Raw genomic sequence first — 17,797 nt, 5'->3', positions numbered from 1 at the left:
GATTTTTTAGCTATTACAGATTTGATATTTAAATATAATATTAAATTTGATCGTTATGATTTTATTATATTATCTCAAAATAAATTCTTGTTGTTTTGATTCTAAAAATTAAATTTCAGAACACTCTGTTTAATTTTAGAGATTATAAATTAAATTATTAAGGGTAATGTCCAACACAACTTAAGATGGTGGCTTTGGACTCCATAGTGTTTCAAATCTAACCTTTTAAGAACTATAATCATAGTTTTAAACCGATAAAAACTAATGAAAATTTAAGAATTGCAGAAGAAATAAAAATTTAAAAGATAAAAACTAATGGAAATTTAAAAATTGCGGAAGAAATAAAAATTTAAAAGAAAAATATATCAAAATAAAGTAAAATCCAATCACTTTCTTAGTATAAATCTACGATAAAATGAGGAAAAAGAAAATAAAATCATATTTACTTCCACTCAGAAGGGAAGGGTCACCCATATTAGAGTAAAACACTTCAGGTAGGAGAGCTATATGCCAGTAGCTGGAAAATAAAAATTTGATCCAAAAAAAGTAAAAAATTCAAACAGAAAAAATTACAATCCAATAAAATAAAGAAGTAAAGAGAATCTCTCACTAAAAATAGAAAGAGAAAAGAAACAAGAATGTGATGTAAGCAAAACGGTAATATAAATTAATGATAGTCCAAGGTGTTACACATGTTACTTGTCTGAGTTAGCGATATATATTTTTCTATTGCAAATTATAAATTATATTTTACCTCTAAATTTTTATTTTGAATATAAATTATTACGTACTACTCAAATCAATTTAATTAATTCAAAATTTTAATTAATTAATTCAAAATTTTAATTATGGTTATTCCATTTGATCTATTTTTTGTTTAAATTAATTCAAAATTTTAATTTAAATTCAATTTAATTAAAGAATAAAAAAAGTTTATCTACAATTTCTTGATTTAAAAAAAAAAGCTTCATATTACTATTATTGGGCTTCATTTTTTATTTTCTTATTTAACTAAAAAATTAAGAAGCTTTATTTGATTTTCGTTTTTAAACTAAATTGAGTTTTTTTTTTTTTGAAATAGGGGTTGGGGGAGTCGAACTTTAGAACTTTCAAGACTACAAGGATGCACTTTCCACCAGGCTAAGTCTCGGAGTGTTAAACTAAATTAAATTTAAATTTGAAATTTTATCTCATTCAAAAAAAAAATCAATTAATTAACTGATATAATTTTATTTAATTTGATTACCTTTAAAAAATATTTAATAAAATTTAATATTTTTAAAGATGGATACAATATAAAAATTAATAAAAAAATTATCTTTCTTAGAATGAAAAAAAAAAAAAAAAAAGAGTCATGCGAGAAGGATTCCAAATAAAACGATAAAAAGCAACTTCAACAAAATACAAGCTATTTCAATCCCTAACCCCAATCAATTTCAACAAAAAGCCTATTTAAGGAAACAAATTAACAAAATTAGGATTCACCTAATAAAAATCAAATTCTAACGAAACCTCAAATCAGCACATATACGAAGTAGAGATTGCTTAAAGTTACAACCTTTTCTGTCTTCATCTAGTGAAGTTGGGTTTCTGTTCGGCGTTGGTTGTTGTTTTTCTCCACCGATGGGAGGAAGCCGATGATGATGGTGGGATGGCCGATTCGGCTGATTTGGTTGTGTCGGTTTGTGAGCTTCAGTCGGTATGGGTCTTTTACTTGTGGGTTGGGCTATCAGAGTTTTAACGGCTATTTGGTTAAATTTAATAGAAAATTTTAAATTAATGAAGATAAAAGGTTAAAAATGCCATTTTGATTAATTTCAGTTCTGATGGAAGCCGACCATAAGAGTGGCTAGTTGTAGCTACCAAACCAAGCCATACTGTAACAACATTTTAGTTAAGAAATTGAGATTTTTAATTTTTAATCAAATTAAGAAATTAAAATTAATTTGAAAATTAAAAACTTTGAGTTAAGCTGAGTTAAATAGAAAATTTTCAATTAATTTAGATAAACAGTTAAAAAATAATTAAATTTAACATTCTGCCCTTAATCATTTTAGCTTTATTTAATTTAAACGGTTTATTTCTTGAAAATTTTATTTCTTATCAATTCAGGCTTTTGATTCGTTTTGGTTTGGGTTTATTTAATTAAGCAATATTATATTTATTTCTTTCATTTAGTATAATTTATTTTATAAAAAAAATTAAATTAATTCTTATAAAATTATATAAGAGTTTTTTTTATTTTTTTTAATAAAAAGTTTTTCAAAATAAAAAAATTAATTAAATTTAATTATTAGAAAATTTTTTATTTTAAAAAGAGGAATTATGTGCATTAAACGCAATTATTTATTATTAATTTTTAAATATTTAAAAAGGTGTAATAACAAAATAAAATTAATTTTTTATGTTATCTATTTAAAATCAGTAATAAAAAACACATTTAATAAAATTTAATAAATATTCTCTCCCTATTTATTTTTTAAAATAGATTAATAAAATACAATTCACATAAGGTAATTTATAAATTTCTCTCCCTATTTATTTATTTTTTAAACAATTTTTTCCTTAAATTTTATTTCGTTAAAAAAACAGTTTTTTCAGTAAATTTTATTATTAAATTATAATAATTTAATTTTTTAAATTTTACTTATTATAATAATTCAATCCTTTTAATTTTAATAATATATAATAATTTAATTTAATCTGTTTAATTTGAATTGATTTTTCTCATTTATAATTAATCAAGTAAAATTAATTAAAAAAATATATTATTAATAACTTAAAAATTTAAAAGTTAAATTATTTAATACTAAAAAAATAGACTAAATTATAAATTTTGATAAATGTCAAGAATCATTATGTCTAAAAAAAATATTTAATACTAAACATATTTAATACTAAAAAAAATAATTTTGATAAATTATTTAATACTAAAAAAAATAAAGACTAAATTTTGATAAATTTTGAGTTGGAAGCCGACCACGTGAGCGGCTACTCGAACCGACAAAATCGAGTCCCGGCTCGAACGGCCCAAAACACGGTTATTACCACGCAGTACCGACAAATCACTCTGTCACCATCTCTCTCTCTCTCTCTCCCTTCTTTTCTTCTATATAAGAGTCTCTCTCTCTTGCTCCATCACTTCTACAAAGCCATTTCCAATTCTTCTTCTTCTTCAGGTGAGGGAGGCAGATGGCCAGTGGAGCTGCCGAAGGCTTCTTCCGGTATCTCTACGATGGTTGTCTCTCCGGCGCCGACACAGGCATAGAACGCCGCCCTTACCATCGTAACTGCCGATGTGCACTTCATAATAAATCCAAAGAGTCTTGTCCTCATGGGATGCCTAAATCTAAAAACGTTTCATATCCTATTCGAAGGTCCTGGAGTGAAGGTTGTTTGGCCTTGGCTTTGGGTTCTGCTCCGGCTTCCTGCCAATCCTCACCGTCTTCTTCTCCTTCTCTGCAAATCGGAAGATCGACTCAGCAATTTGGATTGTACAGCAACGGCGATGAGCAACTTCATTTATCGAGATCTTCATCGTCATCAAAGATTTGATGGGTTGTCTTCAATCTTGATGATCAATCGTCCTTTTGTTTGTTTTTTATGAATAATTGAGTTTTGGTGCTGTCATGTGTAAGATCTGAGAAGGATTAATTGGTCGATGAAATGTTTTGATCTGGTGATCTGCTCTGCTCTTTATGTATAAATCCTCAAAAAATGGCTTTGTTAATAAGCTTAGATAGATAAAATTTTGTTTATTTTTTCATTTGCTTTGTTCTAGTGTAAATTTAAAGTTTATACAATGCCCCTCTCTCTCTCTCTCTCTCTCTCTCTCCCTCTCTCTTTCTTCTTAGCTTATAAAATATCAATTAAATAAGTATAATTTTAATATTTTTTAAATATTGATTCAAAAAATATATATTTTTTAAAAATTTAAAATTTGGGTAATAAATTTGGAAGTTTCAATAGGAAGTAGGGAAGGAGGAGGGTAGGTTTTCAAAGCCAAGTTGAACACATGGTCTTCTCGTAGAAAAAGGTACAATGACTTCTTGGCATTTTCCCAAGTATCTAATTGTGTCTCAGATAATTTTTGGGTTGATAAAGCTATTGATTAATGTCAAATTCAAGCAATTGACATTACAAACCAAATTAGAAACCTTCATTTGGAATGAAGGACGTCAAAAGAATTCAATTGAATGATTTTTTAAAATAATTTTATTATTTGTAATAAAGAATTTTGTTTTTTTTAATTTAAAAATTTTTTTATTTCAAAATATTGAAACTATACTTGAAATTTTTTTAGAAATTTTCTTATATATAATTTATTCTAAAGAAAGCTAATAATTATCAAAAAAAAAAAAAATCCCCAGGACCACTTGTAAACAGAAGAGTAAAGTGGTGATCTTGGAGAGATTGCTTATTTAAATTGGGTATTAAAAAAATAAAAAAGCCAGCGCAAAAGGGTGGTTTTTTAAAATTAGAAAAATTGGGCTGCTTCACTATATCAAAGGTTGAAGACAGGGGCTTTCTAGCTGGCCACATGGGAAACGAGGCTAGTGGAAGACCACAACACCGTTACGGAATCTACACACAAGAAATGCTTAATTTTCTTGTATTTGTCTGCTCGTCATGTATTTAGTCCATGGTGGAAAGTCCCAGTTTCTTTTTCTATTGTTTTCAAATTATTTTTTAAGTTATAATAATATATAAATGATTATTATAATTTTATTTTATTTTATTTTATTTTATTTTTTAAGTTATAATAATATATAAATGATTATTATAATTTTATTTTATTTTTTATTGTTTTCAAATTTTAGTTCAAACATATCTATTATTATTTTTGAAAAGTTTGCCCAGACATTATTTTGGTTATTACATAATTTAAATCAGCAAAAAAATAAACTGAGAAAAACAGAAGCTAATAAACGGCTTAATTAAACCGACAATTTCATGAAGCTAATAAGTAATTGAGTTTATCTTAATTTTATTTAATTAATCTTTCTTTAATTGTTTTTTAATTAATTTAACCAATTGTTTGCTAAAACAATACATAGAAATAGGGATGTAATCCCTACCCGCGAAAATTAAACTACCCGAATTCAAATCTGATTTATATTAATAATATCCGAATCCGTTCCGAACTCGATTAAAAATTAATTTAAACTATCTGAATCCGTATCAAATCCGATTATCATTACCCGAATAAAATTTGAACTCATTTAATTTTATATATTTTAATTAATAATTTATATAAAAAATATTTCTCATTAATAATTTTCATTTAAAAAATCTAATATTTTTAAAGAATATTTAAATTTAAATTTTTAAATAAAAATATATAAAAAAATTATAAATATTATTATAAAATATATTTTTTATATTAAATTAATTATTTATATAAACGGGTTCGGGTGGTGGATACCCTATATATAAAATCCGAATCCGATTCGAATCGGATATTATTTTTAAAATCCGAATCCGTCCCAAACCCGATTATAACTATCTAAATCCGTTCTATTAGGATTCAGTTGGATCGGGTACCCGAAAATACCCGATCCATTGCCATCCCTACATAGAAATATATGTTGTCTGAGGTCTCTCTCAACTAGCTACCACCAGAATTAGTGTAAATTTCTTCTAAGATTGTTGAAAAATTCATTCTCCTAGCTAGTCAAAATTGTGTTCTTGGGAAAATCTATGTTATGTTAATAATTCCAATTTCACAATCCAAACAAGGCACGAAACGAATCCAAAGGCATTCCGCTTTCCCTCCTTCCTAGGACTTTGTGTTTTTATTCAGACTTGATATTAGGAAACTCAATTTTTTAGTATTTGTCTATTAAAGTTTTTGCGCACGAATTAATTTTTTTCAATAAAAATAAAGATAAAAAATATTATATTATTTTTAATTAAAATATCTATAAAAATAATATAAACCTAATTAAATTTCACTTCTTAGAAAGTAAATTAAAAAATATATATTTAATAAGTGCTAATGCAAATTGGAATTTGTTCTAATGAGTTTAACATTATACTTGTTAACGTTTATAAAATATTATTCAAGGAGAGTTTTGATGAAGGGTAAAATTAAAGTAAAAATAAGATATTAAAGAAAATAATAATTACGAGAAAATTAAATAAAAAATCAATGCAAATAAATTTTAATCGGAGAATAAAATCTATTTTAATTGTGAAAATTGATTATTGAAGAAAAATATATTTATTTATTTTAATAAATTAATTTTAATTATAAAAAATACTATTCATAACTAATCTCTTTCTAGATATAAATTAATTAAAAAATATTCACTAATTAACCTTAGTCAACAAATAACTCAAAAAACATTTATTGAATTTAATTTATTCACTACCTTAAAAATTAATGAGATCTAATTTTAATCAATAAATTATACCACGTGGTGAATTTAAGATAGATCACGCAATTTCTTAGTGGATTACACTAATTGTTACTTATTATTGAACAAGTTAAGCAATTATGAACTCAAATATCCAAACTAATAATATATTATTTTGAAAATATAAACATGAATTTTAATCGATCAATAAATTAATAATAATAATAATAACTAAAATTAAATAAATATTAGAAGAATAAAAATAAATAATAAGATTTAGATCTCACTATTTATGAAAAAATTAAAATTTTAACCAGTATTCAACTAGAATTAGAGAAATTAGCCACATATTTGATTGTAAGAAAATATAAAAAGAAAGAAAGAAATTCAGCTAAAAGAAAAGTTGTGGCTGCTGTTATAAAAAATGGTGCTTAAATAATAAAATTCTAGAGAAATTCTCTTAAAATTTTTCTTAAAATATTTGATTTTAATATTTTGAGTGAAATAATCATTTTTAAATAGTAAAATTCTAAAGAAATCCTCTTAAAATTTTTCTTAAAAAGTTTGATTTAATATTTTTAGTGAAAATCATTTTGATTTATTTTCTAGAGAGGACAAATATTTTCTGATTTTAAAAGAGGAATTCCGTAAGATTTAAATTGATTTGAGTGCTTTAAATAAGAAAATCTTGATTTTTACGTACGTATTATATTATTTAATCACTATAATTTTAGTTATACATATTATTTATTTGATAAAAAAATCTAAACAATTCGATTTTATAAAATAAAACATATTTTAATCCATTAATTTTAAAATAAAGATGAATTAATAAATTTCTTAAAAATTCAAACATCCAAGATAGTACCTCTTCTTTTATAATTTTTCATGAGTGTCAACTCTCAAGTCTCATATAATTTTTAATCGATTAATCTCATAAAACCTATGAATGTTTCATTCTGTTTTTATTCATTTACTTATTTGTGTTAGTTTCCCTAGAAAATACCTATACTTTTGACTGCTAATGAACATTATCTGAAAATTGTAGAAGGGATATTTGCATAGTCATTGTCAACAATATGCCAAAAACATAACTGAACCATGACAAATGGAACCTTTGGCTTGTGTTAAAATGACAATACACTTTGAACATAATTTTTTTTTTCTTGCATAGTTATTATCAACCACCACGCATATTGCAATAAAACTAGTATAACATTGAAAAGGATGGTCAAAAGGTATGTTTTCTTTGGAGAAAACTATATATAATTAAGGTTCTGTTTGTTTTAAAAAAATATTTTTTATATTTTTTGACATTTAAGGCATAAAAAGATTTAATTAATAAAAATATTTTTATGATCAAAGAAAAAAATTAAATTATTTTAAGAAAAATGACTTTCTCGTTTGAAAAAACAGAAGTCATTTTTCACATTTTAAAATCTTTATTAAGATTTTTATATATAAATTTATTAATAAATTTTATTTTTTAAATTAAAATTAAATAATAAAAAATAAGTTATATCAATAGAAAATATTTTTTTTAAAGTAAATATTTTTTTACGAAAAATATTTTTCAAATACAAATTATTTTCTGCAAACAAATGAAATTTAAAAATTAAATTTTTTAATGTAACTCGAAAGCTCTAAGCTATGAATAAGAAACATGAACTTAAGCTTTAAATTGAGTGAGTAAAGATAAATACTTGCATTATTTATCTAAAGCAAAAGGGAGATAAAAAGGCTAATCTCCTTGATTTACTTACTCATTGTCACAAAAAGTTTAAATGATTAAGTCTTCAATTTTTTTTAAAAAAAAATATCTTTTTTTTATTTTTTAATATTTAAAATATTAAAAAAATTTAGTTAACGGAAAATATTTTTATAATAAAAAAATTATTTTAAGATAATTGAAATTTTTGAAATTAAAATTTTGAACGAACCAAATAAAAAACCAATTTTAATATTTTAATTTAAAAAAAAAAAAAACATGAATGGCAATAAAACACCAAACTAGAAGCAGCCAAAGTCAAGCACCAAGATTTCAAGACTAACCTAGACTGTGACAAACACCTGCCTGTCTTCGGGCTCTTAACTCCTTTGTAAAGGAACAAATGGCCGAAACTTAATTTTCTTAGAGTTCCACGGACCAAGCAGACACACAACCCTCCAAACTCCAAATCCTTTCTCTTTCTGCTATATATAACCATGCCAAAGGATTCAACACATCCAAAGACTCTTCAGCCAAACCTATAGAAATTAACTGGGTAGAGTCAGAGAAGTAGCTAGAGAAGAAAGAAGAGAGAATCAATGGCGGCCGGAGCAGCAGAGATGATGGTGCGGTGTGTGTTTGATGGAAGCATATCAATGCATGACATTGAGATTGAGAGAAGACCTTATCATCGTAACTGCGGTTGTGCTCTTCACAGCTTAAAAGCTGTTTGCTCCAATGGTTGTTCTCCACAAAGGAGTTATATATCCTTCCCTAAGAAACAAGCTTTGTTTCGATGTTCGTTATCCTTGGATACATCTTCTTCCAAATTCTCTTCTCAGTCTTCTAATGTTCTTAATTTTGTAAACGATGATGAGACAGATTGAAGTATGGCTTTTACTAAGCATTTCATCTCCTTAAAATTATCAGTATCTCTTTGCTCTTCTTTGAGACAATAAATAAAGAAAGAAAGAAAGAAAAACTGATGTTCAATAAGTTTTTCTCCCTTTGAATTTGTTTGTCTGCTATTTCATCACATGGTCAAGTCCCACTTTTCTTGTACAAGTTAAGACAAGTTGACAAATAACTTTGCTGAGGATTTCATGTGGTAAAAGCTATGAAATTCTCCTATTTTTATTTGGTTATGTCCTAGAAAATATAAATACATTTTTGACTGGCAAAGTTGAGTTTGGTGGAGAACTGCAAAGCCAAACTATAGCAGAAGCAACCAAAAACATTAATTTTGTCTGTCTGCGAGAGTCAAAGACTTGCAGTCAATAACTAAAACTTCCTTTTAAGACAAACTTTGGTCTTAGTGATACAATTCTTTAAGAAAACAACACTAAGTGGAAGCTTTTCTCGAGTTCCACGGCACGAGAAAGCAGATGCCGAAAATTGCTTTTCTTTCTAGGTTATTCCAAAACCCTTCTCATAATGCTCATTTCCTTTCTCTACACAAGCACACGTGCAAACGTTTCAACGCATTCCAAATCACGTCTGCGTAGCAAAGAGAAAGAAAGTGACAGAAAGTGAGCGAGAGAGCGGATGCAAGGATTACAGTGAAACGGCCATCGGGCTCCACCTCTGGGTGGAGTGGTTTCAATGACCTAGGCTCTTTTTTCTATAGTTTCTTCACTTTTTCTTTGGTTGTTTTCTTTGCCATGGTCGTTTTTGTTTTGTGGAGGACTGCGTGATGGTGATCGCTCGTTGATGGATCTGAGACAAGGCCGATGATCATTAGGTGCTGGAGCATGGTTGATTTCTTTAATATTGCTCCATAACTAGATGAGACTAAAAACACCATGAGGTAATTTCTCTATGTGATCAGCTCGCGGCAAACAAATGGTTTACATCTTTTAGCAGTATTGGCTCTGGTTGTTTGTTTACTCAATTGTAGGATTAGTGCTGTCTTTTTGATTTTCTAACATGCAAGGCTGGCACTTGTTTCTTCCGTACGCAGGGCTCACTGGTGTTGCTGCTTCTGGGTTTGTGGTGTTGGGGCTCTCCGGTGTTGCTGCTTTTGGGTTTGGTGTTGGGCTTTACTTTCGACATGTTGCTGATGATACCTCTTCCCCAGAGGACTGCCTGTTCAATGTTGTGTAGTGTTGGACCTCTTTTAGTTGTTGGGCCTTTTTCGGTATGGGCCGTGAGTTTTGTTTTGGATTATCAGTAACTTTCTGACTTTATTTGAGTCCATTGGCTTTTCAATTGAAAACATATTGCATAGTACAAAAAAACTACGTTGCAAAAATATTCAAGCTCTCGAAAATAATTTAGCACAAGCTAAGTCAAGTTTAGGACTTCAAAACTCATGAGAGATTCTGAAACTTTAATTGATGAATGACTCTGATGCCTCTGTAGAATTCTAATTGTTTTATAAGTACTACATTAATTATGAAGTACTTGAAGAATCTAAGTGGCTAATAAATAGGAAAAAATTATATTCTAATAAATAATTCTTGCAAAATTCATATTCGCTAATTTGCAACACCCACTACTCACTATAACAAAATCTATATTTTAACAATACTTTTTCAAACATCAAGGGGTGGTTACTGTGATGATCAGCTAAAGATAATTAATTAAAATATTGCATGGGGAAAGAAACCAGAAAGAGAGCCTAAAAAATTGTCCTGTACTAACTTCCCCGAACCAACACCTTCAACAATTTACTGTGAAGAACTAAAAGAACATGATGCAGAAAAAAACGGTAGATCAAATTGTGCAAAGATGTATTTTAAAAAAGAAATCAAACGCTATGATTGGTGACAGACAACAGCTTTGCAAGAGGAGTCACCATCCAGAGCCCACATACCCAATTCTTCAAGCTGCTTTTGAACCAAATTCAGATCCATATCCATTGACCAATAAACCATTTTCCTAGCCTCCAATGAGGATTGATTAACGCTATTGGCACCAATCTTCATGCCAAACCTTGTCTCATCAACCCTGTTAATTCTTAAACCATTTTGTTCCAACAAGTTTTCCACAATGTAAATGAAGTTTCTACTCTCTGCGGGTAATGAAGCTTGACCGATTGCTGTAGCAATCTGTTTCAAGAAACCGTCAGCCCAAATTTTTTGAGCAGAAGATGAGCTCCTGACAAAGGAAATCTCCAAGCTCTTCCCAGCACAGAAGTCATAATTGCACGTATTGACAAACTCATGAAATAAATCATTACTGACAAAAAGCATGTTTGAGTCTACTATCCAGGAATGGTACTTGTATTCCAAACATTTCTTCGTCACATAAGCTTTCACCAATACGTCTACCAGTTTTGTGCTGGAATCTTGAAGTCTGATTATTTTCTGTGCTCTCATATTGTCAAGGAGCTGGCTGCCATCAATAACAGGATGTCCTCTTCTAGCAAGATCATACAGAAAATCAGAATGAGGACCCATAAATATATAGTTTTTAATGTTTAGACTCTCAAAGTGGCATAACAGATTCCTTGTGATGGTTTCTGATGTACCATATATGTTGACAAGCAGAACGGTCTGCTGTTTCTGTACAGACCCAAGGACAGACTCAAGATTATCCACACTCCTTACCACTCTTCCAGGAAGTACTTCTCTGAAACAGAAATCAAACCATTTCAAATTACTCAAAGGTTCCATTTCCAGAAAGTTGTAGTCAAAAGAACTTTCATGCACTAATTGGGAGTCTGGTCCAGCTGTTTTCCCGTAATTAACACCAGCATCTCTGTGAGAGACACTGAGTGCTCTCTCATGGCCCAAATTGGTGTAGATGTTAAAATAACCACTATAATGAATAAACTTAATGAACCAAGGAGTCCAGATCCTTTCTCCCATTCTTTTATACCATCCAGTTGTCACCTGCATGTAGAAATTTGATTTTGAGTAAAGTATTCAATAATTGAGATATATATGGCAGGAGCGAGGAGAGAATATCAGTTTACCATTCCATCAAGAAATGGCTTCATGCCTTTGGCCTTGTGCTTGTCATACCACAGCCTAAACTCTTTCCAAGGTTTTGGAAAGAGAATCTGACCCCAAGTGCCAACCAACTGATACAAGAAAATCCGTGTTCCATTACCCAACTGTATTTTGTTTCCATGTTTACCTATAATAAGTATATAAAAAAAGAATCAAAAGGTAAGTCTAAATAACATGCAAATTTTAAAAGCAAAAGTAGGTGAACCAGAAGCATTGGGGCCCACAAAATCAACACAATTTTCATGAGAAGTATCTTCTGACATCAGCTGTCCTTGAAAGTTCTTCCAAATAGTCAATGAGAAGGAAGAGGTTTAGGAAGTTGATTCAAGCAATAAAGGCAAGAAAAGAAGGCAACCATATGCATACTATTTCTTTTTTACTAAACGAAAAAGAAAATTAATATTCAGGCATAAAATCTCATAAAAACAACCTGCAGCAAATAACCAGGCATTAAAATTTAAAAACCATATTTCTTTGGACAGGTCATTATGATTGCTAGAGATCATGATAGTAATAACAGTAAGATCCTCCTAGGCATAGACTTAACATCAGCTTCACAGACAGGTGCTTTCCATCTAATTGCACATAATAACACTCATGTAACAAGAAGTTGAAGGCCATGGGTAGTAGTAGCTCCAACTTATGCACTGACAGTTTGACTCGAGCAATGTCCATATATTGGCTATGATAGCAAAACCACCATGATAAACATGTAGGTAAATAGATAAACGCAATAGTTAAACATTAACGGTCAAGAGGCTCTCATAATGCATAAAAAAATTTGTGGTTCCATGTCCTGCGAGCCCAACTAAAAGATTTTATAGTGTATCAAATGATTTTAACATCCACTACAAGAACTACTTCTCCATCACATAGCAGAAGGTCTAAAGCACTTCAGTTACTTTTTCCATGAAAACTATTATCTGATTAATGGCATAGAAGTGTTATGCTATTATGCTAATAAGGATAACAGTTGATCCAACAAATCAAGGAATTTGTGATCCCAAACTGACTGCTTAGGTCCTAAAGACTCAGAAAGTAGAAAAAGATTATTCACAGTAATGTAAAAGCAGAAATAAACAGTAAATGGTACCTGGGACAAACCTTGGACGCTGAAGCGAGACGCCATAGATTGAAGGACTAGAGCTGTTAATATTATAGTAATAATTAAGAATCACAGCCTTCACAAACTTATAAAACAGTGGAGAAACCTCAAGATCATCCTCCACAACAAATGCAAACTCGTCATCAGAACTTGGCCACCATGCCTCTAGCCATTGCGCCTGCAATCCCATATTCCCAGTCCGGTAATGCACCACCTTGTTCCCAAAAATCCAATGAAATCCATCAACAAACTCCAAAATCTTATGTGAGTTCTCCAGTTGTTGGTCCAAGACTTCGAGTGATTCATTGGCAAATGGAAAATGGTCAATGTAGACATGGAGATGGACAGTGTCACCATCATACGTAGCATTGGCAAGGGAATGGAGGCATCGGGAGAGTGAGTCCGGGCGGTTGAAAGCGAGGACCTTGATGACGAAAGTGAAAGTGGGGGTGTTTTGGGGGCTGAGTTGTTTGTTATCATTATTAATTGGACTAAAATTAGGGTTAAGATTAGGGCTTAGAGGGGTGATGGGAAGAGGGGAATGATAGTGGGAAAAAAAGAAGAGGATGAAAAGGGAGATAAGAAAGATTAGAGGGAGGAAATGTTTCTTTGGCGGGCCCATCATTTGCCGCCTTCTTATAGTTATAGCTAGGAGAGGAAACCCATTGCAGGATTTAGGGAAAGAGCAAGAGAAGAGAAAGTTAAAGAGAAGGTCTGGAGGTAAGGAGGGTGAGAGACATGCAACTGAAAACCTTCAAATCATAGTTGATGGTAATTATTGCTGATGTTTCAACTGAAAACCTTCAAATACTTAGACAAGGAGGGTGAGAGACATGCACAGAGTTAACTGAACTAAATACTGATACCTGAATCCAGACAAAGGAAAAAAAAAAGTTACAGAAGTACAACTATGTATGAGCAAAACTGAAACCCACTCTTCAAATTGTACAAGAAATACACAATAATCAATTTACAGTTCCCAATAATTTTCAGTTCAAAATTTAGATTGCAAGTGTATCACAGAAAATTCAAATAGAGTAACCTTCACAAGCATTTATATCAGAACCCAACAGCATAACAACTAGTTAACAGTATAAAAACTAGCATCTTTGGCCAAAAAAAAAGGAAAAACAACAAACAGTACAGAGACTAGTTATCACTAATTTAATCTAATTTGAAATAAATTATGATTAAAAAAATAAAAATGAATAAATCTAAAGCCTAAACTGAATTTGAAAAATCTAGAAGCTAAAAATCATTGGAGGGTACCGAATACTAGATTTGGGGATCACCTGATCATCAACAGTTTACTAATATGGACTTAATAAATCATCCAGATAATTAGAAAAAAAAATACTATCACTTCCCCCTCAAATCAACTTTTACTTGATTAGAAACAAATTAATGCGCAATGGATTTAAAAAGAAAATTAAAAAAAAAAAAACTAATTGCTAGCAGAAGTAGAAAAAGAAATACCAATGGCTATAGAACTTAGCAAGGTAACGAATGAAGCAAAGTATGAATTCTAAATTTCGTGTTGGCTTCCCCAAGATTTGCGGATTTCAAATGCAAATTATAGTGAAACCCTCACTTGGAAATCGAGCTCGAGCTCGAGCTCAAGCTCAAATTTCAGATTCAGAAAACACAATGTTTGCAGCACATCTTTGTCTGTCATTAGTCATTTCTGAAATTTCAGATTTAGAATGAAATTTCAACCAAACACATAATATTGATCCTGATGAAGTCGGAACAAACATCAATAGAAACACAAACCCACGATTTAGACTGAAATACTACATGTAATTTCAACCAAATAAACACAAACCCATGAAATTTCAACAACCAAATCGATAGATTTAGGAATACTAACCGGACCAAAGCAGCCGAATGAAGAAGAAACAAAGCAGGATGAAGCAGCAGACGAAATCGAACAACAGTGATAAAATGGAAGCAGCAGATGAGATGCTCCTTGTCAAGCTGAATCGAACAACGGTGACGAAATGGAAGTAATGCAGCGGTGCGGTGGTATAGCGACGGTTGAACCAGAGCTGAATCGAACAGAGCTGCTCCTTCTCGTCGTGCAGTTGAACCGCTGATTGAACGCGGAGCGGCGGAGAATGTGAATCGAGGGCTCAAGGCATACGGCGGGTGGCTACAGCTGAAGAGTTCTCTGTACACGACGGGAAAATTTTGGGAGACGGGGAGAGTATGCCAGACAGAGCAGGGGCTGTTGGCTGAGTGAGATGGAAGCTTCAGCTCTTTCAGATCGAAACCAGATCAAAACTACGTATTTATTATCAAAACTACGTAGTTTTGCTGGAATATAGTATCAAAATATCTTATTTATAATAAATTATTAATATATCATCATTTAAATATTTTTTAAAATATTATTCAATTTAAAAAATCATTATATAAAATATAGATATAAGACATTATACACAATAAATATATAAATATATAAATATAATCAATTTAATTATATAATTATATATATAAGCACTCACATGATATAAGTAGTCATGGATATATCGTTTTGAGCAGAGTCAACATATTTAATTTAAATTAAAAAAATTAATTAAATTAAATTAATTTAAAAATTGAGTTTGATTTTTTATTTATTTCAAGTTTTCATTCGATTTAATTTTTAATTTTAAAAATTTCAATAATTTCAGTTCGTTTTGATTTTAATAAAAAATCAAAAAAATTAAATCAAAATAATAATATATTATTTTTAATAATATAGTAAAATTAGATTATATTACCTTAAAAATATTCTAATTAAATTTTAAAATATTAAAAATAAAATGTTAAAAATAAAAGATTATTAATCTATTAAACTAAATCGAATCAGATCGGTTTAGTTCAATTTGATTTTTCAAAATCAATTTAGTTTGATTTTTATAAATACTAAAATTTTGATTTTTAATTTATTCAATTCAGTTTAATATCGAACCGAATGTATATATATATATTTTTTGTATTAGACCCTACGGTGTGTAGTGCTCCATTGGCTCTAACTAATTTGATGTCGAGCTACTATCGGATTCAAATGGGAAGCTTTCCCAACTGGTTCTTTTAAACTTGTGACCTTAGTTGAGGATCTAGTTCCTTCCACTAGATCCAACTCTCATTGGTTTGGCATTATATTTATTAACCATAGCTGAAAATACCCTTTCTCGCATGTAAGATTTTGCAGTGGAAAACATGTTCTTAGTGCAGAAAAACCATATAACAGCACACAGCAGCACCAAGCAACAAGAACATGGGAAGAGAAGTGCATAACATCCAGAAACAAATGTACAAGATGTATTTCTGAATACAATCATTATCAGAAACATTACGTCAAGGGAAGACCAAAGTTAAAACATAAAACCATATGCAAGTCTAGAGGGGATGATGAAACAATGCATAACATTTTCACTTGGAAGGAAAAGTGACCAACCTCACACAAAACTACAACAACAAGCTATCAACAACAGTAGATTCAGAAGAGGGAAAGAGAGATATAAGATCTATAATGCAACAAAATGAAGCATTTTATATTAATTATTCTGCCTTTTCTTGCTGTAAAGAATTGGCAGTCTATCTAAACTCTGGAAATAGGTATATGGAGAAATCCAATATGCAAAAGCCAAACTATATGTTCTATACTTGTCGTCTTCTCCTGTTGTTGTTTTTCTTTTCACCAACTCTACTAGGCTGCTAAAATACAAGACATATTTGAGCATAATCAGTACAAATAATGTCAAGCTGGTTCTTTTTTTTTTCTTAAGCAATCAATGGAGAAACAAACATAGGAATAAGCGTTCATCTTATTACTACTTTTGCAAAAACACCAAAACAAGGTTTCTCTGCAGACATTAAAGCAGTTTGCGTTCTCTCTATATATATACTCCTACCATCAATGCTTGCTCACACAAGAGAGTTTCAAAATCTCATATTTAGACCTTCAAGCTGAACATAGAAGAGAGAGCTAAAATGGCCATGAGAGCAGCTGACTTAATGCTATCTTGTGTGTTTGATGCATGTTTATCTATGCGTGATATGGAGACTGAGCGAAGGCCATATCATCGCAACTGTAACTGTGCACTGCACAAGACAAAAGGTGTATGCTCCGCAGGCTGTCCTCAACAGAAGAATGTTTTGTTTCCCATGAAGCAGTCATGGAAAGATTGTTCTTTGTCCATGGCAGTTCCCAGTGACTTGTCTTCCAGCAAATGAGAACCAGATGCACCAAAGAAAGAACTTTATTGTAAGCTTGACATAGTTGAGTTAGATCAAACAACCTTAGAACTTAGAGATTGATAATCTCCTCTCTCTCTCTCTCTCTCTCTCTCTGTCTCTGTCTCTTTACAGTTAGAGATCCTTAAGACAAAAGTTTCCTGAGAAACTAAGCACCAAATTCTCTTCAATTTTCATCTGCATAAATTATGAATGTTTTGTTTGTGAAAAGAAGTGTTCCTAGTGTGTGATTCCTTACTGTCTCTGCATTTTTTTTACTTTTTCTCATAGACAAGCTTAATTATTTCGTAATTTTCTGCATCAAAACTATAACAAGAAGCCCAACAAAAGTTAATAATGCCAGAAACAGCTTAAGTTTCCTAATCATATCAACCTACTCCAACCCACCACAAAGCTTACAAAAATATAACTAACCAAACTGTCC

The 17,797-nt window shown here is 30.2% G+C and overlaps 2 protein-coding genes across 3 annotated transcripts; one reads left to right on the top strand and one right to left on the bottom strand.

The window, feature by feature from the left end:
- Positions 1–3,192: 3,192 nt before the first annotated feature.
- On the top strand, positions 3,193–3,555 carry LOC110600516. The gene has a single exon (XM_021737374.1). The coding sequence runs from the start codon at positions 3,193–3,195 to the stop codon at positions 3,553–3,555; it is 363 nt and encodes a 120-aa protein (XP_021593066.1).
- A 7,071-nt stretch (positions 3,556–10,626) lies between these two features.
- On the bottom strand, positions 10,627–15,403 carry LOC110599945. 2 transcript variants are annotated; one of them, XM_021736584.2, is made up of 4 exons: positions 14,999–15,403; positions 13,117–13,994; positions 11,987–12,150; positions 10,627–11,903 (listed from the first exon to the last, which is right to left on the bottom strand). In XM_021736584.2, the coding sequence occupies exons 2-4, from the start codon at positions 13,751–13,753 to the stop codon at positions 10,824–10,826; spliced, it is 1,881 nt and encodes a 626-aa protein (XP_021592276.1). In that variant the 5' UTR covers positions 13,754–13,994; positions 14,999–15,403; the 3' UTR covers positions 10,627–10,823. The 2 variants fall into 2 exon arrangements, with proteins under 2 accessions (XP_021592276.1, XP_021592277.1); XM_021736585.2 differs by lacking the exon at positions 14,999–15,403 and having other exon boundaries at positions 13,128–13,290.
- Positions 15,404–17,797: the final 2,394 nt, after the last annotated feature.

Source organism: Manihot esculenta, chromosome 14 (assembly GCF_001659605.2).
Source record: "Manihot esculenta cultivar AM560-2 chromosome 14, M.esculenta_v8, whole genome shotgun sequence".
Lineage (NCBI taxonomy): Eukaryota > Viridiplantae > Streptophyta > Magnoliopsida > Malpighiales > Euphorbiaceae > Manihot > Manihot esculenta.
The sequence above is the reverse complement of the archived record's forward strand: the minus strand, read 5'-3'. Positions and strand labels throughout refer to the sequence as shown.

Coding starts and splice junctions, on each gene's coding strand:
- LOC110600516 (XM_021737374.1), top strand. CDS start 3,193: ATGGCCAGTGGAGCTGCCGAAGGCTTCTTCCGGTATCTCTACGATGGT.
- LOC110599945 (XM_021736584.2), bottom strand. CDS start 13,753: ATGATGGGCCCGCCAAAGAAACATTTCCTCCCTCTAATCTTTCTTATC. Junction 12,151..13,116: donor GCGTCCAAGGTTTGTCCCAG/GTACCATTTACT, acceptor TACTTATTATAG/GTAAACATGGAAACAAAATA. Junction 11,904..11,986: donor AGCCATTTCTTGATGGAATG/GTAAACTGATAT, acceptor TTCTACATGCAG/GTGACAACTGGATGGTATAA.